Source organism: Saccoglossus kowalevskii, chromosome 11, assembly GCF_978046115.1.
Source record: "Saccoglossus kowalevskii chromosome 11, keSacKowa6.1, whole genome shotgun sequence".
Classification (NCBI taxonomy): domain Eukaryota; kingdom Metazoa; phylum Hemichordata; class Enteropneusta; family Harrimaniidae; genus Saccoglossus; species Saccoglossus kowalevskii.
In genome coordinates this window covers 23,073,602-23,101,472 of record NC_140651.1, presented here as the reverse complement: position 1 = coordinate 23,101,472, position 27,871 = coordinate 23,073,602, and the positions used below count along the sequence as shown (strand labels likewise).

The 27,871-nt window shown below is 34.7% G+C and overlaps 2 protein-coding genes across 2 annotated transcripts; both read right to left on the bottom strand.

The window, feature by feature from the left end:
- Positions 1–8: 8 nt before the first annotated feature.
- Positions 9–15,180, bottom strand: LOC144345867 (uncharacterized). The gene is made up of 14 exons (XM_085505278.1): positions 15,016–15,180; positions 12,178–13,139; positions 11,872–12,007; positions 11,174–11,321; positions 10,910–11,060; positions 8,137–8,228; positions 7,128–7,569; positions 5,750–6,901; positions 5,250–5,390; positions 3,210–3,342; positions 1,787–2,766; positions 967–1,096; positions 504–654; positions 9–315 (listed from the first exon to the last, which is right to left on the bottom strand). The coding sequence occupies exons 1-14, from the start codon at positions 15,178–15,180 to the stop codon at positions 158–160; spliced, it is 4,941 nt and encodes a 1,646-aa protein (XP_085361404.1). The 3' UTR covers positions 9–157.
- Positions 15,181–19,155: 3,975 nt separating this feature from the next.
- Positions 19,156–27,397, bottom strand: LOC144345869 (protein MMS22-like). The gene is made up of 11 exons (XM_085505491.1): positions 27,368–27,397; positions 26,647–26,733; positions 26,181–26,351; positions 25,403–25,525; positions 24,813–24,911; positions 23,817–23,882; positions 23,069–23,115; positions 21,500–21,643; positions 20,387–20,536; positions 20,014–20,205; positions 19,156–19,610 (listed from the first exon to the last, which is right to left on the bottom strand). The coding sequence occupies exons 1-11, from the start codon at positions 27,377–27,379 to the stop codon at positions 19,523–19,525; spliced, it is 1,179 nt and encodes a 392-aa protein (XP_085361617.1). The 5' UTR covers positions 27,380–27,397; the 3' UTR covers positions 19,156–19,522.
- Between the last annotated feature and the right edge of the window lie 474 nt (positions 27,398–27,871).

The following is a 27,871-nucleotide window of genomic DNA, read 5'->3' as shown; positions in this document are numbered from 1 at the left end:
ATGATATATAACTTGATTGGTAAAAAGTATATTTTACTCGTGTAATTACAGTAATTATAGGCAATTAGAAATATAGTCTCCCAACCTGCATCTCTACCTTAAATAACCCTCATCGCCAATCTGTTTACCACAAACTTAGTTATTAAAGTACACAATGTTATTTTTTTCTTTTTATCAGACGAGCTCTGTTCAGTAACTCTGCTGGCAATCCAGGAATATCTGTGAAGTCTATTGTTTCTTTCCGCTGAGCATCTCTTGCGTACAGAACTAAATCTGACCATGTTGACCAACGACATTTTATGAATAGCTTTGAACCTATTAATAAAAAATAAGATGCAGGTAAGCAATTATAAGTATACATCGTTTTTCCGTTGTTTCATGTGATTCTTTGAGATACTTCAATTGAATAAACGATCCCACAATCATTTGTAAACATATATAAAAATGACACGAGCAATATTATGCAATCACGATATAACATATGTAAATAAAGACAATCTTACTTATGGCAATTTCTTGCTCTAAAAGAGACAATTTATAGCCCGAATCTTCTATAAATACTTTCAAGTCTTTCGACAGTGCTGGCATGTCATTTTTGAGTACATTCTGGTTGTATACAGTCAGTGGTGTTTTCTTCAATTCGTCTACAAAGTTCTGTTACGAAAGACATATGTGGTACTTGTTGCCATTTTTAGTTTCATATTACGACAAATGTTGTTGATATTATACTTTTTCGCTAACTTCTGCTATGTGAAATGATAAACATTTTACAAGTTTAATGAAAAGTTATATGTGACTTGAAACAAGAATGGGGCATCCACGTCGGGCTCATTTATATTGTATCTGCATAAAATACCTAAACGAACTCACATATATGGTGTAAATATGATTTTTTGTCACAGCTGTTACTTTGGCATATTAATTGTTCATCTTCAAACACGTTAAATAACCGAATAACTTGCTTACCTGTGCACTTCCGGGTGCTGCTATATAGAGACATTTAATACCTCTTGCATTTATATATTTATAAACCAGACTGGCCAATTCCGGAAGATGTTTGTTCAATAATTTTACTGGTTCACATTCCCCCGGACACCTTCAAAATGAATAGTATATATATTAATGAAATCGAGGACCTGGTAATTTGGAGTTTATCAATTATCATGAATTCACGGGATTCCAAAATGTTGTTTTACATATTTTTCACAGTTCACAGATGCAGCGAAATCGGTGTATACGAGCACCATTTCCACTGTAATGGTGCATCTCTTCGAAAACCGTGGAGAAAACAGTGGAAATGACGTTCGCATAGATCAGATTCAGTACTCCAAACCATATAGTGAACGTGCCGACAAAAATATCAAAATGCAAGCCACACAGTAAAGTGTCTTTTATAAACAAATCTTATGACTATTTTGATGCTGTGAATTGAATACCGAATATGTCAGTGACTATTATTTTCGTAATAGCGTCCTTGGCGTCAAAAACAAAATATATAACTATAAAGGGCAATAGGAGAAACGGATTCATCATAGGGGGGGGGGGTACTGCTTGCACAATAAATGTGCTTTGTTTACACATTATTACGAATTAGTTCGTGGAAATATCAAACTAACAACATAATCGACATATTAACTCAATATGAAGGCAACCCGGGCTGCAGTTGGCAACTAATTATTTTAGTAGCCAGCATGATACAGCTATTCAATGTATAAGTATGTTGTGCAGTTATAAATTTAGTAGATAATTCGATCAAGTTGTCTACAGCAAATGGAGACTAACTTACCCTTCTGCTCCCATGTTTCGCCAGTGAAGTGCAACAAATGAGTCGCCATTACAAAATTGTTTTACCACTTTATCAGCCATTTGACGTATATATGGGGCTCTCGTCAAATATTTATCAATTGTCTTATAATGACTAACCGCATTTACATCTAGTTTTAATATCGACTTTCCATCCATCAACAATACAACTATACAGGGGATGTTTTCCGATGAATAATAGTGCATTACAGATTCAAAACTACTTATTCCTCTGTCAGGAATAATCGGTAGATTTATACCTAGAACATTTTCATGGATCGAAGGATCATTCCTTATATACGGTATCACTCCTTCTTTTCTTAGCTCAGGTTGTTTTTGGCTTCGGTCATATACGCTAGGTATTTGTAAATTGACTAATGATTCGAAAGAAAGTATTTCTCCGCAGTCTCGCCGGAAATCATCCATTGTTTTTACTGGAAGCAATTGTGACAATTTCTCTACATCAAACGTCTCATTGAAGCGTTTCATGACCCCAGTCTTCGATCTGAATGGAATTTGTACCACACTCCGACCTTGATTCATTGCGTAATTAATAGCAAATCTATAGGAATGGTAAATAGAGTTCGGACCTTGGTGACCATAAATTACAAGGGGCAACAAGTAACGTGATCGAATTTGATCCTGCGTGTAACGATGTGTAGTTTGCGATCCCTGTGTAACATTCTGTAGTTCATCTTGTTTATTATTCCCATCGTCGTTTCCACGTTCGTGTGAGCTTTTCTGTTGTGATGTTTTGTCATTATTGTGTGCTTCTTTACTTCCATTCTGTATTTGCGTGAAAATGCTCTTTAGCTCAACGTTAATGATGTTTGTGGCATTGTGATTATTTTGCAATTTCTTTTCTTTACTTCTGTGTGTCATTGTCGAAGATACCCTATTTTCTTTATTTGCGCCGTATGTAAGCTGATTTCGTATAAACTGTTTGTCACCGATTATGGTGTTCTGTGTAAAAAACAATAACATTTCTATAATTGAGCACATTTTCATTTCTAGCACGAGTATATAGACATGGACATGTGCAATCAAAGTGTAGTAAAATTACCAACGCGGTGAAAAAAAAACATCACGAGCTGTGTACTAAATACTTTTATATAACGTATGTTACCTAGTTGTCCGTGTATCCGTGATATCAGCTGGTCGCTTAGTGATAAAATATAGCGACAAATATTGCAGAAAATTATACTTCATAGTGTCCTCAAATTATTAGCAACTGATTACTAACAAATTAAAGACACTAATTTTCTAATTCAACTGAAAAGCTTATTGATTAGTATTTTACAAATACCTAAATTATTATTAGTGTACCCTGCATATTATTACATGAGAATTTGATATCAACAATGTAAACTAGAATGTGAAATTTGTTATATATCATAGTCACTTACCCGCCACACCTTAAACTGTGGTGCTTCAAAACGGTGCTTGATGTTAGAATTGTTTATATAAGATTCTGTCAGGAAAACTACCAGTCCGCCGATCAGAAGGATCGCTGACAATCTCGGCGAGCTGACCATGCTGCTTTATTTCACACTGCATAATGTGACGTGGTTCTGTTTTACGAAATAATATATCCAAATGGGGATGGAGCAAAACATGTGTTGCAGACTGTATATATGCATGGGTGAATCAATGTATGTAATTTGGTATGACTATTACATTACACTGGCATCATACCGTAGATAGTTAATGAAATATGAACACATAAAATATACACACGATTCGTTCCAGTTTAATAACGATATGGGTTTATAATTTGTTCAATGTAGATATTTGTTTTTGACATTGTTCGATCTCATTTGACATTATTTATCATGGTTCCTGCCAAAGAATGCATATATTTGTTATAAAATGTTAATATTAAATATTTTAAGTTTTAGGGTATTGTTACAGATGATGATTTTGACTGGTCAGCCCCCTTGCCTTGCTATATTTATTCCATGCAGCCTGAATCTGGTGAACAACGTGACCATTAGTTTTTCAAGAATATGTGTTAATTTGTCGAAAACTATGTTAGTCTTATACTTCCACATTGCGTGTTAGTAATTAGAGACTCTCCTTCTATCATCTTCACACTAAGACACTTAGTAAACTATTATTTGGCAACACTAAATAACACTATCCAATTGTGTGTTAATTTGTGTTTATCAATACACTTTAATGAACTACATTATGATATTTCGTACCATAAATATATGATTTGTGACAGTCAGGACCAGATTTGAAAAAAAATGTTATAGGCATTTTTAGTGATTTAGCGTAATTCGTAGGTCCTAACTTTTGCCAAGCGTGATTTAGAGATCTTGACCTTCAAATTGGCAAAAACCTAAATGGCCGCCATAATATAGTGTATAATAGTGCATAATATATAGCTGTGTATGTTATGTAATATGCATGTAAACAGTATCAAACAATTACAAACAAAACAATTAGACTATAATTAGACATGTGTGAGATAATATAAGGATTACAACAATGACTTTACCTATAGTCGCATATAATTTCGTTCTTGAATATGTAAGTAAAACGTAATTATAATTGTTGTATATGATCATGAAAGTGGTCAATGCATGAAGGCAATGGTGAGGTGATTTCAATACAAACAAGATTAGTTAAAGTGTTGTTCTCTAAGTTTGTGTGATGAGTTTTTTGATTGACAATCTGCTGCTTAACTTTCCTACAACTGCAGTTGTATCTTTGACATGCAGTTGTGGAAGCGTTATTAGTTTTGTCACCACGTTCATCCTGTTTCAGTTACTTAGGGAGTGCTGGTGTAGATACATGTGCTTACTTCCAAGGGGTATCTCTGTAGGACTCCCAAAGTGTAATTTTATGTAGTCTGTGATATGCCCGAGTGGTTTTGCAGGCTCCTGCCCGACATAAAAAATGCAGCTTGGGTGACAAGGTTAATTGCTTTTTAATTACCTGTGGTAATCTGATACTGCAGGAAAATTACACTTGGTTGCCCCTAACTACTGTAGTGCTACATCTGGATAGCCTGTACTACCATAAATTACAGCTTGGGTAGCTGTGAGTGCTTGACAACTACTTAAATAAACTACTTGGCTGACCGTGAATACCATAGGGGTTTTCACCAACTACTAAACTATGCTGTTTGGCTGGCTGTAACTGCCATGGGACAACTTTCAGATAACTGATACTACAAATATATCATATTTGCCTGCCCCATGTCTAAGTAGCTTTACAATGGCTCTGACAGAATGCATATATTTTTGGTTTGGCTCTACATTATGACATCTAATTACCTGCAAAACACAGTACTGCAGGGGCTCTACAAACGTATAATTGTGTATAGTAGTGATATATATCTTGTATTCTGAGGCTTTATCTTCTATGCTGCAATAATAAAAAAAAAACATGGTAAGCTTACATGTCATGTACATGTCTTCTCAGTCTCCTATCAAGACCCTCCACCCTGGGGCCCAATAATCTGTTCTTCAGACTTTTCTGATTCCTCCTCTTCTTCTTCCCCTTGTTCCAACTCTGCCGCCTCCTCTACCACCTCTGACTGCTGTACCATCTCTCCTGCCATGATCTTTTTCTGGACTCTTGAAGATCATTTTCACTAGTCTGTGTTGTCTTGGGTCTGTCTGGGCAACCTGTGGCCACATGGTGGTAGGGCAGAAAACAGCCCTTGCATAGGTTGATGCTACACTCCTGACATCTGAACACAGTCGATACAGCGCAACCTTTCCTTTTTTTCTCCCTAACTGAATGCACCATCTGTGGGATGAGCCACGGGAGCACTGACTATGTACTAAATGGTGGTTTTTGAATGAGCTGATCACAGGTTCAGAATTTCTGGTATGCTGCTTTCGGGATGAAAAACCACCAACCAGTGCCATGCCAACTTCAATTTGGAAGGCTTTGTGCATTTTCTTTGGATCCATCTTTGGATTCTTTGTACAGGATCCAGCTGTTGCATATAGCAGTATCCAGAAGGTAGAAAAAGATATACTTCCACCATTTCTTTGACTGACGCTGGGCTGTATAATAGGACCTGAGTTGGTTTGACTTGTCAACTCCACCCATGTACAGATTGTAGTCATAAATTGCTTCTGGGGAAGGTAGAGAGTATGCTACTTTCCTGCCAGTATCTGGTGAGAGCAGAAAACGGGTAACTCTTTGATTCTCGGTTCTATAGCCCTCATAGTATGTTGTCAGTATATTCAGGAGGTTGGAGTAATTCCATGATATAGCCACCACTGTATCCTTTTGTCTGGATACAAACTGTCCCCTCTCTAAATTTGTTATTGCCTTGTGATTTGAATTTTTCTTGAGGTTGGTACGGAGGGCATTTGGGAATCCCACTCTATCTTGCCTAACGCTGCCAACCACATATATTTCATGATTTTCTAGCAGGTAACTCACCATGTCTACACTGGTATAATAACTGTCAGTGTACAGGACATGATGGCATCCCCTAATGTTAACGATAAGCCTTTCACACAGATCTCTTGTTCTGGACACATCCCTTCTATACTTCTCATGACTACCAGTCATTGACATGATCTCAATCCTGTAGTTGTAGCCTGATTTGCTATCAGCCAAGGCATATATTTTGAATCCCTTAGCATGGGGTTTTCCCTGGATAAAAACTGTAGGTACTCCTCCATAACGACCCTTGTAGCCAACAATAGATTCATCTATGCTAACCTGGCGATGCATGTTGTAACATTCCCGGGAATTGGTGAAGACAGCATCCAGTACTGGCTGTACTTTATACAGAGGCGCTTCTTTTCTCCTTTCTCTGCGTTCATCATCATTGACTATATTCATTGGGTCAGTTTCTGGGTTGTTACAGTGAAAATACTGCATCAGTTTTCGGTACCTGTTGCGGCTCATAACATTGGCAATGTAGTCATTTCTTATAGCTTGGTAGGTGGACCAGTAGTCTGCTATCTCTGGTTTTGAATCAACACCCATGATGGCAATTATTCCAATCAGTGCACTTATTTCTTCACTGCTAGCTGGAGACCAGAATCTATTCCCTCCATTCTTAGTGATGCACCAGGTTGCATAACTGTTGGTTTCTTTCCATAATCTTTTCACCAGAGATCTTGGAAAGATAGAATAGAAAGCATCAATGGGTTTTGCACCCTCACCCAAATCAATGCTTGGTCCAGGTGTGTTACCAGTGAAGGGCTATGTATGGCGTTTTTTTAGCATTGTACTCCATCCATCATCATCTATCCTACTACTGTCGTCTTCAGACTCAGAGTAGTGTGCTGGTTCAGTATATACTGTTTTCCAGGTGTTTTCTATAAATTTGGCATTGTGGTTACGTAATCTTAACCGTGCCATCTTCATCTTCAGGTGAAAAACCACCTATTTCACTCCCCGATGAGGAATCTACTGGAGGTGGTGGGGATGGTGAGGACATGTATGAACCATCATCATCGTCAGAAGTACTGTCATGTACGAGGGCATGGCTTACAATTATCCCCTGAATTTCTGGTAGTGGTTGCTCCCTACTTTCTGATGGTGGTGGGTCTATATTTTCTGGTAGCGGTGGGTCTACACTTTCTGCAGATGTGTCATTCCATCTTTTCCTCATTTTCAATGTCACTAACAATTGTATCTTTTTTAATATCCTCTTTTTTCTGCTGTTTTTGTCGCACTTTCCCAGACCTGGTCCTTGAACGCTCTGTAAGGAGAAGCTTTTCTGCATCAGTAAGCTGTAAGGAGGACATGCTTCATGCAAGTGGCTCACAGTTGGACCAATTCCTGTAATAACAATGAATGAGAACCCACTGTTACTGACAGGAAACAGGTTTCCATGCATATAAGGGAGGGTGCAGAAGGAAGGGCACTTGGATAGAGAAATCAGCGTGTCCTCCTGCAACTCTCCTGGACACCATAAAATAAACGCCATGCAAAGGAATCACACAGAAATGTAGTGCATATCAAAAGTATTTGCATTCTAGCAGAGCCAACATGTAGTTATCAATTTTTCATACCGCCCCAGTATGGATATGTTATAGTGTGGGTGAACCAAGGAGTTTATATGTGTACTTTCTACCAGCGTAGTTGAACTGGCATGCACTCAGGCTATGCTCAGTGGTATGAAACAGTAGCCTCATGTATCCATTACGGTATTTTATGTAGTTAGCCTTGACTGATCAGCACTTAGGCTATGCTCAGCGGTATGAAACAGTAGCCTCATGTATCCATTACGGTATTTTATGTAGTTAGCCTTGACTGATCAGCACTTATGCTCTGCGGTATGAAACTGTAGGCTCGTGTATCCATTACAGTATTTTATGTAGTTAGCCTTGGCTGAACTGTACTTACCAGTTAACAGCATGAGCTGTGTACGGGTTTCTTGCAATTCAAAGTAGACAAAATTCAACGGGAGAGCTGACAAAAACACGTCCTGTTTTATCCTCAGGAATGCACCAAATAAACAGGATTAGTGAAAAATATTCCCTTGAGTCACCTCTATATGCTAACATGGTTGGCTGCAGGATACATGATATCCCTGACCCAGGGGTGCTGCCAGACCCCACATGTTCAAGACTGCATATTTCTTCCACTTGGGCAATGAACCAGTGATCACTCAACTACCTTTTTTTCCACTATGGGGGGTAAACTCAAAGTAGGTTGGGCAAATTACCGGCTACCAAAATATGGGAGAAAGAGGATTATTAATCCTCTACTTAATAATGTGTACGTTTAATGTGTAGTCTAACTGCAACAGACGTTGGAACGACCTGTGAACAACCTTTGCTGTACAAAAAACAAACACAGTTTTCCACTGATTTGAACGAATCCTCTGTTAAAAGCTGACTATCTGAAATACTTTCCAGGTTAACTTATTTCTGTGGACCGCAAGCTGTGATACAATTTCACAACCTGTAATCGCATGGAATCTTTAGACTGTGCGTTACATGGGGGATATATTTTGGCTTCCTGCCTTCATCCACAGCCTTGGAACTTGCAATCTTCGCAATTAGCAAGACGCGCACATCAGTGTAACATGCTGACACTACAACTGGTTCAGCTCTTGAATATATACTGTGCAGAATCAGTCTAGAATCTGCTTCCTCTTGTATGGCATTTAAGAGTAATGTGTTCATCCCTGAGTCAGAACATTCAACTTCTGATACATACATGCATCATTGAACCAGTTATCTGGTAAAGAAACCAAATAATTCTCTGTATTCTCTGCCATCACCAGTGCTTAGCCATCGATAACCAAGCAAATAGTTCCACTCATCGTTATTTTAGCGGGGGTTGAGGGTTGCAACAATCTTTCATTAGTATATTTGCTAAAAGAGATGTATTGCCTGTGTACAGACTTTTATTCTTTGCAGGGGAATTGGCAAACACAGTTCAAGCAAAGTATCTTTTCTTGGTTTACAGTGAGTCCTGTGTTACTGCGGATTGTTTGTAGTCAACATCATGAAGCGAAAGGGAAAGTCTTTGTCTTGTCTCAAAACAATGGTGTATTAAAATCAGTATGCTTTGCAATATCAATAGGCTTAATGAGACATTGCTCAACAAACTCATTTAGTTGTTTAGATGAAAGGGAGCATACTTTGGAATGTATACTTTTACAGGCCCATATTCCATCTCGCTGTGCTGATAAACATGCCTAACCACATACCAAACATGTGTATTTCGACTTTTTCCTGTAGTATGCATGTTTTCTGCTGCGGCAAGTGCGACGAAGAATATATACAACAGTAGTGATGATATTGACATATTCTTGAAATTTATGGCATCCTTCAAAATAAGAACACATATGACATTGATTTTGATCACTTTTTCGGCACAATGTCAATAGCAAGAACTGGTAAGAACAGTAGGCGCCGACCAATTAATTAGTTATCGTTCGCTTAAGTGGTAGGCAGATTTGTAACGAAATTTACACATCAAGAAAAAACTACGAAATATAACTTTATGAATTCAAGGAAGACAAGATATACAAGCAAGATATACATTAATGAGGACATTACAAATCTAGGAATAGAACTATTCCGTAAAATAAATGCGAGGCGCGAACTAAAGCATGTCTGTGTTCAATAAACGGCCCGTAAAAACAAGTTCACGAATGTAATTAATGGGAGCCAATAAAAGGTTGTGACAGCACATTGATGCTACAAACGAGGATCAATGTATCTAAAATAATCCTGTGTCACATGTATATCATGCACAAATATAAAGTAATAATTATTGAAAATAATTCATCATTTGTACTATTCCAAATTATGGATCATTTAAGTGCTGTCTATTCTTGGTGTGCGGAAGTCAGTGTTGTTTGGCAATACACTGTAAAATTTAAACATTTTATCATGAGATATTGAAAAAATATATATTTTGAAAGAACCGGCTAGTGAAAATGAGATCATGCTCTCTCAAATAAAGTGTCAGAATTGTCGGTTTATTTCAGATTAAAAAAAGTTTAATATAATAGCCCGGGCCGAATCGAACGAATTTCACTAATATATAGTTAAATAATAAAACTGAAGAGAAGGAAATCTTAGTCATTCGTAACTGGTGCAGAAATAAGTAGCGAATAATGTTGGCGCCAAATATTTAACATGCAAATACTGGTGTGCTCTTCGATATGTGTACTACATTTGTTTACTTATCTGCAATTGTGGACACCCCTTTTAAAAATTAGCTGTTCGTATAGTTTGACCGGCGACAATGTCACTAATTGGAACATAGCGCGTCGATATAAAACAACTATGTTATCTTTGCTCAGTGCGGAGAAGATTTAATGCAAAATGTTTATGGCGTTATGTATATTTTACGTACTTTATTGTTAAAGCAATATCAATATGATTTCTACAAATGATGTGAATTTTTTTATTGAATATACGAGCGTAGTATGTTTTCAGAATAACCTCAATCAAAAGTATATATTATTTGCCAGCTCATTCTATTTATATTGTTCCAGCAGCGACTGCCAGATTAGACACCTTTAATTCAAAGTAATATCACGACTATCGTGTCTTTGAATATATTCGTTTAAATCATATTTGATATATGAGACAGATGAATTAAATACTGCGATTCGCTATAACTGCCCCAAACCACGACATTGGAATAAGGCTACTTCTTCTTTATAAGACGGTTTACTTTTAATAAATTTTCAGGTATTCCAGGAATGTCTGTAAAATCAACAGTCTCTTTTTTCTGAACATCTCTCGCAAATAACACAAAATCTGACCACGTGGACCAGCGGCATCTTATAAATAGTTTTGCACCTAAAATGGAAACATACCTAAATTGTGTGACATTTGTATTTCAGTCTTTGAATTGAATGTATTGAGACATTAAAATCATTTGCCGACCAATGCACAATAATAGTAATACGTACCGACAGCAATCTCTTGCTCCAAAAGTGACATTTTGTAAGGGTCAGCCTTAAATACATTAAAATCAGCAGATAATTCCGATAGTTCTGCCTGAAGATAGTTTCGATTAAATACCTTCAGAGAGGTACTTATCAAGTTAACGTGTAGCATCTATGAAAAAAGTAAGTTGGATCATGTCATCCATCCATTTTTCTCGAATTTTTCTCCAATAAGGAAGTATTACATGTTAGTATAGATTCACTTTGAGTTGTGTTAGACTACCTATAATGATACCTTGTGTTGTCAATATGTGATTTTATCTTCTTTCACACAGAGCAAATATATACTGTTAAGTAACGTACTATGGTAAATTAATAAGTGATGTATTCATTCATTTGCCATAAATGAAATAAAACTATACTCGTGTCTCCAAATTGTAACTATGATGTTAACTGCCTTTTTGTTCCAGTAACTATAATCATTTGATGAATATTGTCATGCATAAACAATTAGACTAATCGGGCGTCAAAATCACAGTCTTTCAGCATTTAATTTGTCTTGAAGTGCGCCATTAAAATCATCCACTATTCATAGCAGAAACAAACACAATTAAAGATAAGCTCGATTTAGTATTGACATGTGATTAAGTTTTCTAGTAAACTATTGTACATGCATAATATATTATAGTATATACATGTAATGAAACATGCATGTTCATTACCTGCGCAGTCCCTGGTGTTGATACATAAATACATTTAATACTTCTTGCTTGTAAGAACTCATAGATTACTTGTGCTAATTTGTGCATGTTTTCTGCTAACAATGTCATTGCTACGCATTCTCCCTGACGAGGACACCTGTGAATGATATTTATTAAATTTGATCAATTACTTCGCAGTTCAGGCTTAGGGCAATCTTGTCATACAAACTCAGCACTGTTTCTTTTTTCAATGCTTGAGAATGGAAAGACTATCATTGTTTCTCGGCTCATGTTTTAGTTGTTTGATAGAATAAAACTACGACCTACCCCTCACTGGCCATATTCCTCCAGTGGAGGTGAGCTATGTCTTCACCATTGCATAACTTTTTAACAACTTTTTTACCCAATTCCCTTATATATGGAGCGCGTATTAAATATTTATCAATTGTCTTATAATTATCTTTTGCGTCTTGAACGTCTTGCAATGATCTTCTACTATCAATCAAGGACACAACTATACACGGAACGTCCACTGAAGTGTAATAGTGCAGTTCAGATTCCAAGTTGTAATGTCCGGAACCTGGAAGGATTGGTAGATGTATACCTAGAAGATCCTCGTGCAATTCTGCTTTATTTCTAGTATAAGGAGCGCAACCTTTATTACGCGAAGATCCTTGCAATAACGCTTTACTAATCTTTCCGCATTGTAAATTAACCAATGACTCGAAGGGAAGATCTGATCCACCACAGTCACGTCGAAAGTCGTCCAAGGATTTCACGGGCAGTAATTCGGATAATTTGGCAGTATCAAATGTATCATTAAACCTTTTCATTGCGCCACCAGCTTTGGATCTGAATGGAATTTGAACGATACTCCTATTTTGATTCAGTGCATAATTAATTGCAAATCGATAAGAATGGTAAATTGAGTTAGGTCCTTGGTGGCCATAAATGACGATGGGTAATAAATATCGCTTACTGATTTGATCTTTTGAAATACTTTTAACGCTCTGCGATTCCTCGTTTCGCAAATCTGTGTATTCGTGTAGTAACGTGTTGTTGTTTACCTCCGCCAGGCTCTCAGAATGTTGCTGAGCTTTCTTCATGCTTTGATTCTCGACCGTCAAATCCTGAAAGTTGCCCAAAACTTTGTGACCAGTGTGTATTTCTTCGTGTGTATTTAACAGAACGTTCTTATTATTTTTGACTGAAATCGTTGAAGGTAAGCTGTCATTCTTCACAGTATAGCTTCTGATTTTGTCTGACTGGAAATTCTTAATTCTTGTTTCCTGTAGATGTAACGCAAAACATGGATCACAATAAGTGTAGACACGGCGTTTTCCATACTAATTATTGTCGTAGCACCAAAATTGTTGTAATACACATTTTAAGGATACGTAATTTCTACTAAGCTTGCGCTTATGATATATTGCAGTTGTTTTGGTGTTTTGTATTTCATTTCACTATTAAAATACAAATATTTGAGACTAAGTGATTAAAAGTTACTTATGTTTATTTTATTGTACTTTTTTTGCTATTGTTGTTGTTGCAGGGACGGATACAGGATTTTTGTATGGGGGGGGGGGGCGAATCCAAACTTTGAAAACGCCAGACAAAGTTAATGATTTTTTTTATATTATACAAAAACAAATTTAATACATTTTTTAACGGGGCGGTCCGGACCCAAGAATCCACCCCTAGATCCGCCACTGTGTTGTTAAAGCACATGTTCAAAAACGTGGATGTACAATTTATTTGTTTCATTACATGCCATTCCTTTATATATCTAGAATATAATAATAATAACTTTATTACACTACCGAACCATCAGCGGGTTCAGTATGGTAAATAAAAAGTATTAAAAGACTAGGACAATTCTAAACACAATACAATAATAAAAAATAAGAATGAAATAAAGACTTTGTTAAAAAATAAATGTTAAAAATAATTACTAGAATGAATACAATTAAAACAAAAACTGATCTAAATAAAGTACTAGTAATTTAGTCCTACCAGCCCCCTTCCATAGGTGATATAAAACTGAAATGTTTTGACCTTTTCATGAATTGGTCCCGACATTCCAATACAATTGTCCAGTTTCAAGGTTTTTCAGACATTAACAATGTAAACAACCTTGTATTAGTAACACGACATTATGAGGTTTTTACAAAATAATAGAATTTACATCTGAGTACATCGTAAACAAATGTATTGTCTGAGAGGCGAAACCCGGTATTTTGTGTATAACCATATTATTATACGCTCTTTGTCAACGAAAATGTTAAAAAACGAAACTGGCCAGTCTAAAATTAAAAAGTGTGTAATTTGCATAAAATTAACATCAAACGCCGCTTCGACTTTACTGTTCCCTGCACCACCTGCTGTTTGTGTGGCGTCATATGTGTAAGGTAAACCAGTGCCCATTATTGTCTGAATGTATATGCATATACTTGTATTAAACTATACTGGTACCCATCAGTCTAAATTACCCCTGTGTTACACGTATTCTGTAATTTTAAACTGACAAAGATCCCGCACACGGGGTAGTAAAAATAGTGAATATTATTTAGGTCTTTTGGGTTAATATTTGACCTGACCCTATGACCTTGTGACAGCAATACATTTATGATTTAAATCTTTTATTAAGAAGCAGTAGCAAAATGTCTGAGTATTAATGCATGTGTTGTCTACCTCTATGAAATCGAATTTAATAGATAAACCCAAACCATTACTTAATTGTTGCTTTAGTAATTTAGTAAAACTCTAAACATGTTCTAACTCAAACATAGACTAATTCAGTCACAGTCACAATGATAGCCTTAGATAACATATTGTGTCCTTTGTCTATTGAGTGTGTTTTCATTTTGCGACATTTGTTGTCACAGTTACATTCCTATTCGTTTATGACAGGTATACACAAATCAGTACTTGTAGATTCATTTACCAAGACAATACTTGCGTCAGTGTGTTCGTTTTTCATGCTGTTGCACTTAAAAACACCGACGATGTTGTGTATGAAATCTTTTTGTCAAAATGATTGAAACGTAATTATTGGAAATATATTTTGCTGGATTAGGGGCCAGTAGAAGCAAATGAAACTAAGATTATTCTTCCTGGTTATTTGGCTGTATACGTAATTATCAATAGTGAGACTAAATCACTTACCTGCCAAGACTTGAAGCGTGGTTCACTGGCGTGTTGCTTTTTGGCATAGTTTCCAACGCTATACGATTTTAAATATGTCATTATCATGGCTTTATCAACTATTATAAAAACGAGTGAAAGTCCGCCGATTAAAATAATTGCAGGTAATTTAGGAAATTGCGCCATACTAGTAGTATAGTGTATAACTTCGCTCTATAGAAACACTGTATTATGTGTTAAAAATATAAATTATAGACAAGTAACGCAGATGTGACATGATCATTTGCGAATATAAGCTGTTAGGCACGAACCGGAAAATATGTGTCTCATGATACAAATAAATTATATAAAATATCATGTTTATTTATTCCCACATTTGTATTTGACCATTTCTGTACAAGTCTCAATGTTGAAAATTGCTCTTCAATGTGTGGGTGTTTTTTTTTTTGCTGGTCGTTATTGGGTGACGATGTTGTCATGGCGACAGAGTATTTCATCTTTTGTATTGTTGTATTACAGTTTTAATGACTTCTATATAAACCAGTTGTTTCTCATTACACTAATATTTTTCAATATTATTGAAGTGAAGCAAAGATTAACAACGTCCGAGAAGATATACCAACTACTAGTATTACGGTGCTATATTTAAACCCAAACATACACTGGGCTACCCACGTAACAAATCTTGGTGTAACTTTGGTGTACAGCACGTCTGTCGTGTTTAATAGCTGACTAATTGGTTGATGCTTTCAATTCCTAATAAGGTAGGAAACATATATCCAGTGTAGTACTAAAGAATTACGACATGATGTAACTCATGGCGATCCTACAAATGTGTGATAATATATCGTTTTCCAATGCTAGTCCGGGAAACATTTACTGTAGAATTTGATAACACTTGATATATTAATCATTGAAATGTATTTAAGAAATTCAAATTTAAGAAATACTGCCAAATGTTTTCACCATCATGATTTAGACATTTGGGTAGGTTTTAACAATGTGTCTGTAATTAATTTCGAATGTATTCAAATAAAACTGTTTTTACCGCAAATATCTTACTATTTCATAAGGATGAGGGAAGTACACAACATCCTACTGCAAAAGATATCAATATTGCAGTTTTGATAATTAGTGGTTTTCTAAAATGAGGTGTCACAATGTTTATGTGTGTGTGCTAGCTAATCAACAGAAGAATGATCATCTTCCTAGCGATATTCATTAAAAACAACAAGTAGTAAATCACACATGATTGTCATATTTGGCGAATGTATTTTTGATTATGAAAACAAGCAGCTTCTCGGCTGAGATAGCTCCGCCGTTAGCAATGCACATTTCAAATACAAATCTGAGACTGGTCTACCTGATGCACCTATGTGTATAATATCAAAGCAATCGGACTTACGGTTTTGAACAAGAAGTCGAAAATATTACTTTTTACCAGAAATATTCATCGAAATTAGAGAATTAAAGAAAGTTGAATGATTCCGTGAGAGGTCTGTCCAAGGTACATATACACCAAGTATCAAAGCTATCAGGCGTGTAGTTTCAACAAAAAAAGGTAAAAAAGTCAAAAGTTGATGCGGGCGACGACGACGCGCGCCGACGGGCGACGGACAATCACTCATATGATTAGCTCTGGTCGACAGCGGATCTAAAAAAAAAAAACGGTACATCAATTGACATATAGCACTTTCCACAAAGTGTTGCCCAAAATATCACCAAACCTCTTCATTAAATAAACCATCAGATTTTTATCTGAAGGTATTTGCACGACACTTTTTTTTATTCAATGGAAAATCGACTACAAAAATATTGATCATAAACTACCATAGGTAATGAATATAATCTACTCATTTTGTATCTGTTAAGCCATTCCGAGTCTTTCCTATCTTCTTTCAACTTCTGTTCGTTCTCCAATTTCTGAAAATCGATATGTATCGCCACTTGATTTGTGTGAAGTTATTGAAAATCTTTCTTTCTGCTTTGATTACTTTCGTTACTATGTGTATGCGCGTGATCACATTGGATGTACTATAATGCCTGTCTTGTCAAGTGTTAATGATTTGGTTGTCATGTCTGTGCCAAATTTTCTGTAAGTAGGGCACAAAAACACATCGAACAAAAATAAATCTAGTACGTGAATGGGACTGACCTGTTTAAATTACAGCCACGACATAAACTGTTTTGATTACTGGTTCACCAGGCCATATCAACATTGGACTTGTAGTATTTTATGACTAGCCAAAACACCAAAGTCAAACGCACAGCACGACGTAAGGTAATACTATCATAATAATATTTAGCTGACATTGTTTAGCCCCATTTGTAATGCTAAAGGTCAAAGAAGGTTGAGTTGGCGGTGTATTAAGCATCATATGACATTATTCAAGTAATACATCTGTCAAATGTTGTTGTTATACCAGCTAAACAATATAATTACCCAATGAACTAACGGTCATGGTTATCCGTGTTCTTATTTTTAGTGTTTAATATAATGATCTGCATTGACTTGAATTGCGGATCTCTCGTCAGTTATATTTTCCAATCATTACTCTATAAGTTGTCAAACACATTAGTATAAACCAAGTCAGAGGAGCAATAACTTATTTAATTCGTCATTTCAAATTTAAGATGCAATCTCCAATGTTTTTAGTGGATCTACTACATGCATATGTCAGGCGATATAGATTAAATTAGTGGGAAAGCAGTTACTAAGCCAGATGTGACATTTTCATAAATTGTTCTGCACGACAGTTATAATTATACAATGATATTCTAATAATGAAAGAATTCTAACAATTCATTTATAGCGTGGCGTACGAAACAAAGACGGCCGAACCACGAGCTGAGCCACTCTACATAAACACTGATTAGTAAATCAAGCACGTTGCCGTGGCGAATTACGGAAATTGGGAAATTAGGGGAGCAGGTCCTGTAATAGATCGCCAAATATTGACTATTTGGCCTAGTGAGCATTTAGAATAAAGTCCAGTACATAACGTGGAAATTCACCTGTGGAAATATTAAGACGGCTAAACTAATCGCTCATTTACAAAGTAATGTCACTTATGATAAATACGTCGTATTCTCCAAACATGAAAGAATAGATAATTTTTTGTTTGCAAATGTAATTTATGGACGTATCAATGGTGGTCAATTGCAAAAAAGATAAACATCTTATATTACATGCCATGTAATGTGGTTGTTAACCAAGTAGGCCAATGTGACATTACACTCTGTCAATACATAGATGAAAATCTCCTCCTTCATAGGGGAGTACATTTTACTGATAATACTACCATTTCCTTTGGATTAGATAACAAACGATTGATGAGAATATATTGTGATAAATGTTATCTATGATTTAGCTATCATGATACAGGTTTGTAATTCGTGATTTTCATCTATGTAACTGTGATTTGTGGAAATAATTGAATTAAATTAATAATGTCCATGGCACTATGTTGAACAGATTCAGACTGGTCTTTTCATTATCACACGTGAACAAATAAAACTGAACCCACATGTTACAATTGCAATTGTGTATTGAAAAAACTTGAAATTAGTTTGGGTAAGGATTTAGATTCCAATGGAAGGATGTATACATGTACTGTAGTTGGCGATGTTCAATATCATTGATCGAATATTAGAGTTTTTATAAGACACTCCTATGAGTTGTATTATCAATATCATATTTGTTATTACATGGAATGGTACAGGGCAAACCTAAAATTTAAGGTAATCAGTATGATTGGAGCACAGCCAGAATCAAGAAGTCAGAATTAGACAAGACTGCATGCAGTGGAAAGAACTTGGAATCCTAAACTTTTTGAGGGGAAAGCTACTAGGAAATTATTACTTACATACTAGCAAGGGACTCTATTAACAATATACATTTGTTTTTGTATCTAACCAGAGGACTATTGGACAGAACATAAACCATCCGACAAATAAAGGGTCTTGGATCTCCCCAATTAGGCTCTCACAGGTACTCTTTTACAGCTTTTCTTCATAGTGTTGCTTTTATAATTTTATAGTTAGTGCAAGTGTTTAATGTTTTTTATTCATTTTTTCCCTGGCTTTTGTTTTGAAATAAAGTGTGCTGTTTCTCTTCTATTTCTGTTGTGGAGTGGTCTGCATTCACAAAATATCAAATAGTTGTGTTTTTTGCAGTAAAAACAAATATTTATTAGTTTATGAAAGTAATGCTTTAACATGGCTTCTTATTGGAAAACGTCTTTAAAGAATGCTCAATAAATGGCAATGAATTGTACAGTGCAAGTACATGTAATAGGCTATAGTCACACATTATTATACAGTTTATATTTTGGTATTATAAGCAGTTTGTTAAAATATACACGAAGCTCAAAATACATGTAAGTGCATATATTGTGAAGTATATGTTAATATATAAAAGTCATAAAAAGACCAATTTGGCTATATATGATTATAAAATAAAACTTGATGATTGTACAATTATTGAGTATTGTTGTCAGAGTTGGTCAATTTATGTACTGTAACATACTCAAAATAAGTCACCTTCCTCTTGCATGATTTCAATGAAATGTTTTCCTTCATCTCCTAGATGGTGAAGTAGCTTACACACTGCTTTCCTGAAAATCAACATAAATATCTTAACCCACATGTGAAATATAGAGTGGCCTATTTTGACTACAGCACATTTGAAAAAACTAACTGTATTTTCTTATTATCAAATGACTGAAAACTTAGCCATCCAAATATATACCAGTTACCAGATTGGAACATCAGAGTAGATGTACTAGTTACAATTAACTAAATGAAGACTGAGATACAAGTTACAATGCAATGACTGAAAATGTTGATATAAGAACAGTTACATGTAGGCATCAGTTACAATTAACTGACTGAATATTGAAATGTCAGTAGGATGCACCAATAACAATCAACATCCCATGATCTGATTATACTAAATACTGATTGAATCAAACACGATATCATCACAATGAAAGCCACAATTTTGGGCACCATTCATACCTGCGTGCTTTGTCAGTTCCAACACCACGTTTTCTTTCCACGTTGTAAACTTCATCTAATAGTTTGGGCATGACATCTATCACTAGACTCCTGTACAACACAGCCACTGCTTCCATTACATGTAATACTGATATGTAAGATGTTCCAAAGTGTCTACTGATGAAAACTTGCAACTCAGTCTGCAAAGTCACTCTGTATGCAAGATATGTTTAATAAACTTAGGTCACAAATTTGTTTTGGTAGTATACAGTAATAAACAGGACCAGTTAGTTTGTGTGCTGTTTCCATGTTTGTTTTTGTTAACTGTTTAGAGCATCTAACCATTTACAATCAACAGAGATGGAAAGTTCTAGTTTATAAACGAGTTCCTCACCTGGCACCAGAACTACTATCATGTACTTGTTGAAATGCAGTCAACATGGCTTGAAGTACTCCTACAGCTAGTTTCTTCACAGCGGTGACAGCAGAGCTATCACAAACTAATAGAATATCCAATAAGGCACTAAACAACACAAATGTGTTCCTGAGGAGAGGAAAAAATGCTATATATTATTGTTCTATGTATGTAATGTATTATGTTCAATATAAGTAATGAATTATGTTCGATGTATGTAATGTATTGTGTTCAATGTATGTATTGTATTATGTTCAATGTATGTAATGTATTATCTTCAATGTATGTAATGTATTGTGTTCAATGTATGTATTGTATTATGTTCGATATATGTATTGTATTATGTTCAATGTATGTAATGTATTATGTTCAATGTATGTATTGTATTATGTTCAATGTATGTAATGTATTATGTTCAATGTATGTAATGTATTATGTGCAACGTATGTAATGTATTGTGGTCATTGCACGTAATGTATTGTGTTCAATGTATGTAATGTATTATGTTCAATGTATGTAACAGGGTTGAATAGAATCAAAACAAATGGCTTGCTTTTCATGGTTCTAATAATTGCTTGCACTATAATCGGTAATCGACAAAATATAATGATAGTGATTAAGCAGCACTTTTGTTGACAACAGACTTCTACAGTCTATTCATTGATAGTAACTGAAATTATACCACCGATTGACATATCAGCCAATGGGAGAGTAACATTTAACATAAACATAAAATAAATATAATCTGAAATACTTCTATGCAACATGTATGGAACACCATGGAATGTTTGCTTATAATCACCCTAACCCTAAACGCAGCCTAATTTCCAATCAACAGACATATAATCTGTGCTATGAAACTTATATGAATGCTGAATTTCCTTTACTAGCTTTGACAAAATTCCACATTCTTTAACACCTACATGTATTTTATAATAATCGCTATGAACAGAACAAGAAAACAAAAAAGGGCTAAAGAGATTTTAAAAACATTTTAACACATGGCATGATGATCTAGTTAAAAATCATATACATATCCGTAGTTTGGTGATACCATTATGACAATTGCAATAACTACACAAGATTAAATACCTTGCAATTTCTTCAGTGACAGTTGTTCGTCTGAAAAGTTCTTTAAGAAATACAAGACTGGTCGTAATATTTGGAGATATTTGGTTGTTTGTGATAACCAAGTAATTGCTATGAAGTAATTCCAACATTAACAGACGAAGGTTTCTGTAACAAAAGTGAAACATATTTAGAAATCAAAATAGCTATTTAACAACTATCCATAATAGCTTTCAACAGGCAATGTGTTTAAGAGGGGGAATTACATTCATTTGCTATTATTTTGAAACAATCAGATTAAAATTGTATTGGTAGCACAATTTTGTTTGAAGCAGTTGACATGTCATGTGTACTGTAATAAATACAACAGCTATCATGGTATTCGCAAAATATTTGTGTCAGAATTGTCTTGCTTGAGCTGAATATCCCCAAGCAGTTCAATCTGTTTTCAGAATCTTAGAATATGATTATAAATGTGCACCATAAGTTTAGTCTGAGATGCATGGCGGACCCTGGAATTGTTTCCTGTATAGCATTATATCCCTCCCTTTATAGAACAACTATTTTACTTGTGTTACACATGTGTCTGAGACATTAATACTTATTTCGTGGGATAGTTGTGTTTAGCGTTCACCCAAAGCAGGATTTGAATAACAATGCAATACAGAATTTATTGTACATTGGTGAAGACAAATTACAGGTTAGTTGATAAATGGTTTGACACATCAGTTTTCGATCAGTATAACTTGTGAATGCCATTACGTTCAAATTCAATTTTGGGTCAAATTATTAAAAATTTAACAGCCTTCGACTGACTAACAATACAAATTTGACAGGTAAATGTATGTTACTCCAGATCTAATATGAGAAGCTGGCACAAATTTTCAACTATGTGTCAGTATATTATTCCGACTTAATATGGCAGTTGATTTACCACTACACATCAATGGCACACCCTGAATGAATTAAGTTAATCGTGGAAAGATAACATAAAATTTAGCACCATCATTTTTTCTGCCACAAATTTGGTGCTACAGTTTCCCTATTTTTATGTGTTTCTTTTTATAACATTTCAATAATTTCAGATTACATAGAAATAATAGAAAATGTTTAAAGAGTTATGTCTGTTTTATTCTGTTAAAGGTAACAAAAGTTGATTTTGGGGTCCAGACATGAAATATAGTTTATTATTGAAGTATCTGGTGCCAAATATACACAACGTACACAACTGGCATTGAATGCCTTCCAGATTATATATGTCAAATTCACATTTCTTTATTGACAAGGAATGACTTACTGTAAAATTACTAATTTCAAATTTCGCTAATTTACCATTTCAGACATATTCAGTAGGTTTTAAATTCACGGTTTTATCATTTAGATAACATGTTCTATGCTAAATTTTAAATATTCACTGGGTTTTAGTTTAACACATTTTCCAGTCAGCCAAATAAGCAAAATTAAAACCCACTGAATAATTAACCCCTTTACAGTATCTCGTAAATAGATTTATCACTCGTATATTAGGCTCTCATATTGGGTCTTTAATACTAAATGATGACAAGTAAGAAAATGTAAGGTATGTTACACTACCTTGCTGCATCACTTGCATTGGGTGTACATGACTCTTGTAAGGCAGTCTGTAATCAGAATATCATATTAGTGTTTACAATACAAAGTACTGTGAATTATATTTATCTAGCTGCAAACAGCAAATTGGGCTGAAATAAATTTATTTTCACCGACTTATTTTTTTGCTGATTTCCCCAAATAAATCCCAATCAAATGCTTCATGTATTCTACATCATTATACGTCTAGCACCAAAATGAATAGAAAATCTAAATTTGTTCCAAAATGTATATTTTACAAATCAGATTGTAGAAATGCTGTAGCGCATGGAAGAAATATAATCCTATCACTGAACGTAAATGTTTACAGATCGCAAAGCAATTTTCATTGGCATGTTTGGCTATTACCATTTAAAATTAAATTTTAACTACAAACAAAAAAAGAAGATGTATAATATTGAAGTTGTCATGAGAGCACTGCAAATTCTGCAGTCAGGCAGTATGGGATTGCATTGATCTCCACTATGCATTGTTCGACATCATCGCTGTACTACCTTTGTGCATACTTTTCGGTATTTTTTATACTATACACAATAATGTAAATGTCAAGCTGACATCAACACACAAACTGACATCAACACACAAACTGACATCAAGACACACACAAACTGACGTCAACACACACACAAACTGACATTAAAACACACACAAACTGACATCAACACACAAACGGACATCAACACAATGTATTACCGGTATTCTGCATACTTACAAGAAATGGATGGTTTGTACTGCATGCAATGCTTGCACCAATGCTCCCAGTACTGGCACTACCTCTCTACGGGGAATAATAATGTACTAGACTGTTAGTAAATGCTGCAATATGCAAGAATTGCTTCACAGTGATGAGACAGAGAGGTTAATGACCTGATAAACCAGCATGTATGTAGAGATAAGGTAAACAATAATAGTGTAATAACTGCTTTCACTTGGTGGGAGACAATTTCTTAGATATCGTGAGACATTGATAATCTGACATTTTGTAGCAGTGAAAATTCAATGATTTGCTAGGGATTTCTCCTTTGTTAAATTCACAGCGTTATCTACAATAAAATATCACAGTATTGTAGCTAATTAACATAATAATATAATAATATTTTACTTTTAGTTTTGAATAGTGAGCCACTACTCTATAATGCTGTAGGAGTCTCAATTTTAAATGCTACAGAATAGTCTGAATATAACAAAACATAAATCTAGCTTAGTGAGCTTTCAAAACTGACATGAATACTGCAGAGTTACAAATGTATCTGCCTAAATATGGCTCATAATAGTATTAACTTAAGTACTGGTACAAAATATTTTGATGAATAAGTTTAAATTATTGATGACTATAATTGTAAGTTTTAATGGGAAGGCAAAACCAGCTTAAAGGTTAAATAGCTGGGTTGAAAGGGGCAATTTTAAACAAAATAGTCAAGTTGAAGAATGTTTTAACATAACATATGCAGCAGTGGATAAGTGTAAATTGCTTGTATATGGCATTAGTATTGAAATGAAAATAGTGATTGTGATGTGGCTTGTTAAATTTGTAAGTTCTTCGCAAACCACCTTAGATACCAGTATATAATATGTAATGAATATGATGAGTATGGTGTCCATGTTAAACATTTCAATGATCGTCAAGGACCATTTTTGATTATATAGTCACATTAGAGTGGAATAGATGTTAATTAGTATAAAACAATGTAGAATATAATGTACTAACCATCGGAAATCTCAGGAAATACTGGCAAACAATGTCTTTAATTCTTCGTTGTAAGTAAGGGTCTCGTTTACATTCCAACAAAGCCATTCCTTCTAAATACTACAAGAGAAATAAATGTTATTAAAGGTACATTTTTGCTATTTATGTTTGAAATACCTTCAAAGTGACTGTCAATAATAAGACCATAATTGGTGATCTTATCGATTGAACCTGAATTCCCTCTAGTGGTTGGGTTGGGAGATTTGGTTATAAGGGTCTTCATCCTCACACATGTCTTGTAATTTTCAATAACTAACAAATCAATAGTTAGTTATAATTAACCCAATATTTCAATAATCTAAAATTTATTCCTACTTGAGTTTAGTTCTTTTTCTCGTCGACATCAGAAATTATTCAGACCCCGATTACTTAGTTTTATTCACAAACAGACATACAACTACCAGTGTCTTAAATTCTTGACACAATTTGAACCACACCAACAATACTAAAATATTGACATATTATAATTTAGACCCAAAATATGAACAGCTAATAGTGTACTATGAGAAAAGAAATATTTAGGTTTTGGGTAACCGAAAACATAAACCTACCAGGTGCAAGTTGTCTTGGATAGCAGTAAGTTGACTTCCAGGCATAGTTTTGTTCGGATTAAACAAGACATGGGGTACAATCAGATGGTCCAGTATATTTGGTAACAGACACTGTGGTTTACTCTGCGAAATATAATGAGATACTGTAACGTTATATACTATTATAATGAACCAGTTCATGTATTTGCCCTAAAATTGGTCAATACAAAGGCTTGTAGTGGACGAGCAGGAGTTTTCATGTGAAAACATGTATTAACACCTGTTTATTAGCATAGAGCAAACCATTGTAACTTTACCAAGTATGTTACTTTGTATATATGTATAGTTTCCAATACAATGTTTTATTACCTTCTGGTTTCTTTAGTTTAAAAAAATCCCAGAAATTTTATAATTGAACTGGTCATGTTTTACTTTTTTCCCATGAACTAACTCCATAATCGGCACAAAGTAATATCACTTTTATTGTATCTAAACAATTTTGTCTGTGACAATAATTTTTATTTCCACATATATCCTTGTATAGCATTAAGCAATCTATTCATGAGATATATGAAAAAAAATGCTTTCATGAAACTGTGTCAGTGAGAAATGGTGAGAATTTTCAATCCCACCAACAAATTGGCGAGAATTATATTCTTGGCCGAGAATTACATTAATGGCAATGGAGCAGTGAAAATTTGGATTATACACATACTAGCAGATATCATACCCATAGAAACATGAGGAATCACTGGTGTGTGTGCATGTGTACATGAGGTGGTCAATGTTTACACCCTACCTGTACATAAATAATCTTTGCCGTAAACTTGACTATATTACCACATACAAGATATATCCAATTAATTACATCCTGTGGTCCAGTGGACTTCAATACTGGGTTGATAACTTTGATAATATCACCAAAATAGTGATTTGCAGTATCCCGGAAACTCACTTTCTCTTGAAATGTCTTGAATAAAAAAAAAATATGTGTGAGCGAAAAATTATCTTAAATTACTGAATCAAAGTTTTTCACTCTAAACACAAACTTTGTTCAAACAGCAACTAATAAATAATTAAATTATTAAAAATTAAAAAAATTAATCCTAAGAAGGCAAAATGAGGATTGTCAATGTAACTTCGTTGGATGAGTTAAATCATTGCAATTGTAAGTAGACAGTTTTATTTCCACATTAAAATATTAGTTTTTTAACATTACACAGGAGGTTCCTGGTATACATATAGAAGGTACAGTTGTAGCTTACCATAGCATTCGTAAATTTCTTTCCAACAGCTTTGATAAAATGAATCAGTACAGTCTTGGTACTGGCACCGACAGGTAAATAATCTTCCTACAATATTGTTAAAAACAATAGATTGCATTCAGGTAGGAGATTTAAAAAAAAAATTCATACAATTTTAATTCAGAATGCTGTTATAGATGACACATTGATTTTAATTACAGTCCGATTTGAGGTCTACCATTTAAAACAATGGGGTTGGCTGAAAGATTTGTTGAAAATAAAAAAAATTGCAAGCTAGACACCGAGAAAAAAAATTCACTCAAGGTGTTGCAGGGAACAAATGTTGATAATGTAAGATTGTAGTTTCAGCCACACACCCCTATAATTTAAAATGGTTGATCCCTAAATTGTGGTACCAATCTACTGTTGAAAACACGTCGTTTTAATATCAGCAACACACACATTCTCATAGCCTTGACGGATTTCTGTAACACTGTTAAAACGATCTTAATAAATTTCAGCAAATGAATCAAAACAAACGTTCTCTGGTTATTAAGTGAGGTCTTAATTATCAATTCATCTTTGTACTGTTTTCGAATATCACTATATCCAATCATTCACCATACATACACGTTAAGAATATTTGAATATTAAAATTGGTGTGTGACCGAGATTCAGTGTTTTTAGTCAATGCTTTGGAATGCAACACATATTAATATGATATTAATTGTCTTATACTCACATTGTGCTGCATTAGTTCAGTAAACTCTGACAGTTTGATAACCATTCTAAAAGATAAATTTGCAAAACAAAATTACAACAGAAATATTTATAGAGACAAAGTTAGTTATGCAGAAGTTATCAGCGAAAGTGTCAGTATGCACAAGAATATATATATTCTTTGGGATGGAGCTACATCACAGAATTTTCCATGGTACAGTGGTTCACGTCTTAGTAGCATGTATGGGTTCTACGTGAGCTGCTGTGGAACACTGGTCGAAAAGCACAAACTATGTGACAACCAAATTAATATATGTTGCACACGAAGGTTATCTTATTACACTGTTCAGTAGAGTCTCAGCAACTATCCCAGAGTACAGTTTTCTGAGAGTTTTTGGCCTTTGTTTTCATCGTAATAGTTGCCAGGCAGTGAAAATGCCTGGATGTCTATAGGTCTTCATATCACATGAGTTTCATACTCTTACAAATCCTTGGTACACAGTATGTATGTCAACTGATTCAAAAA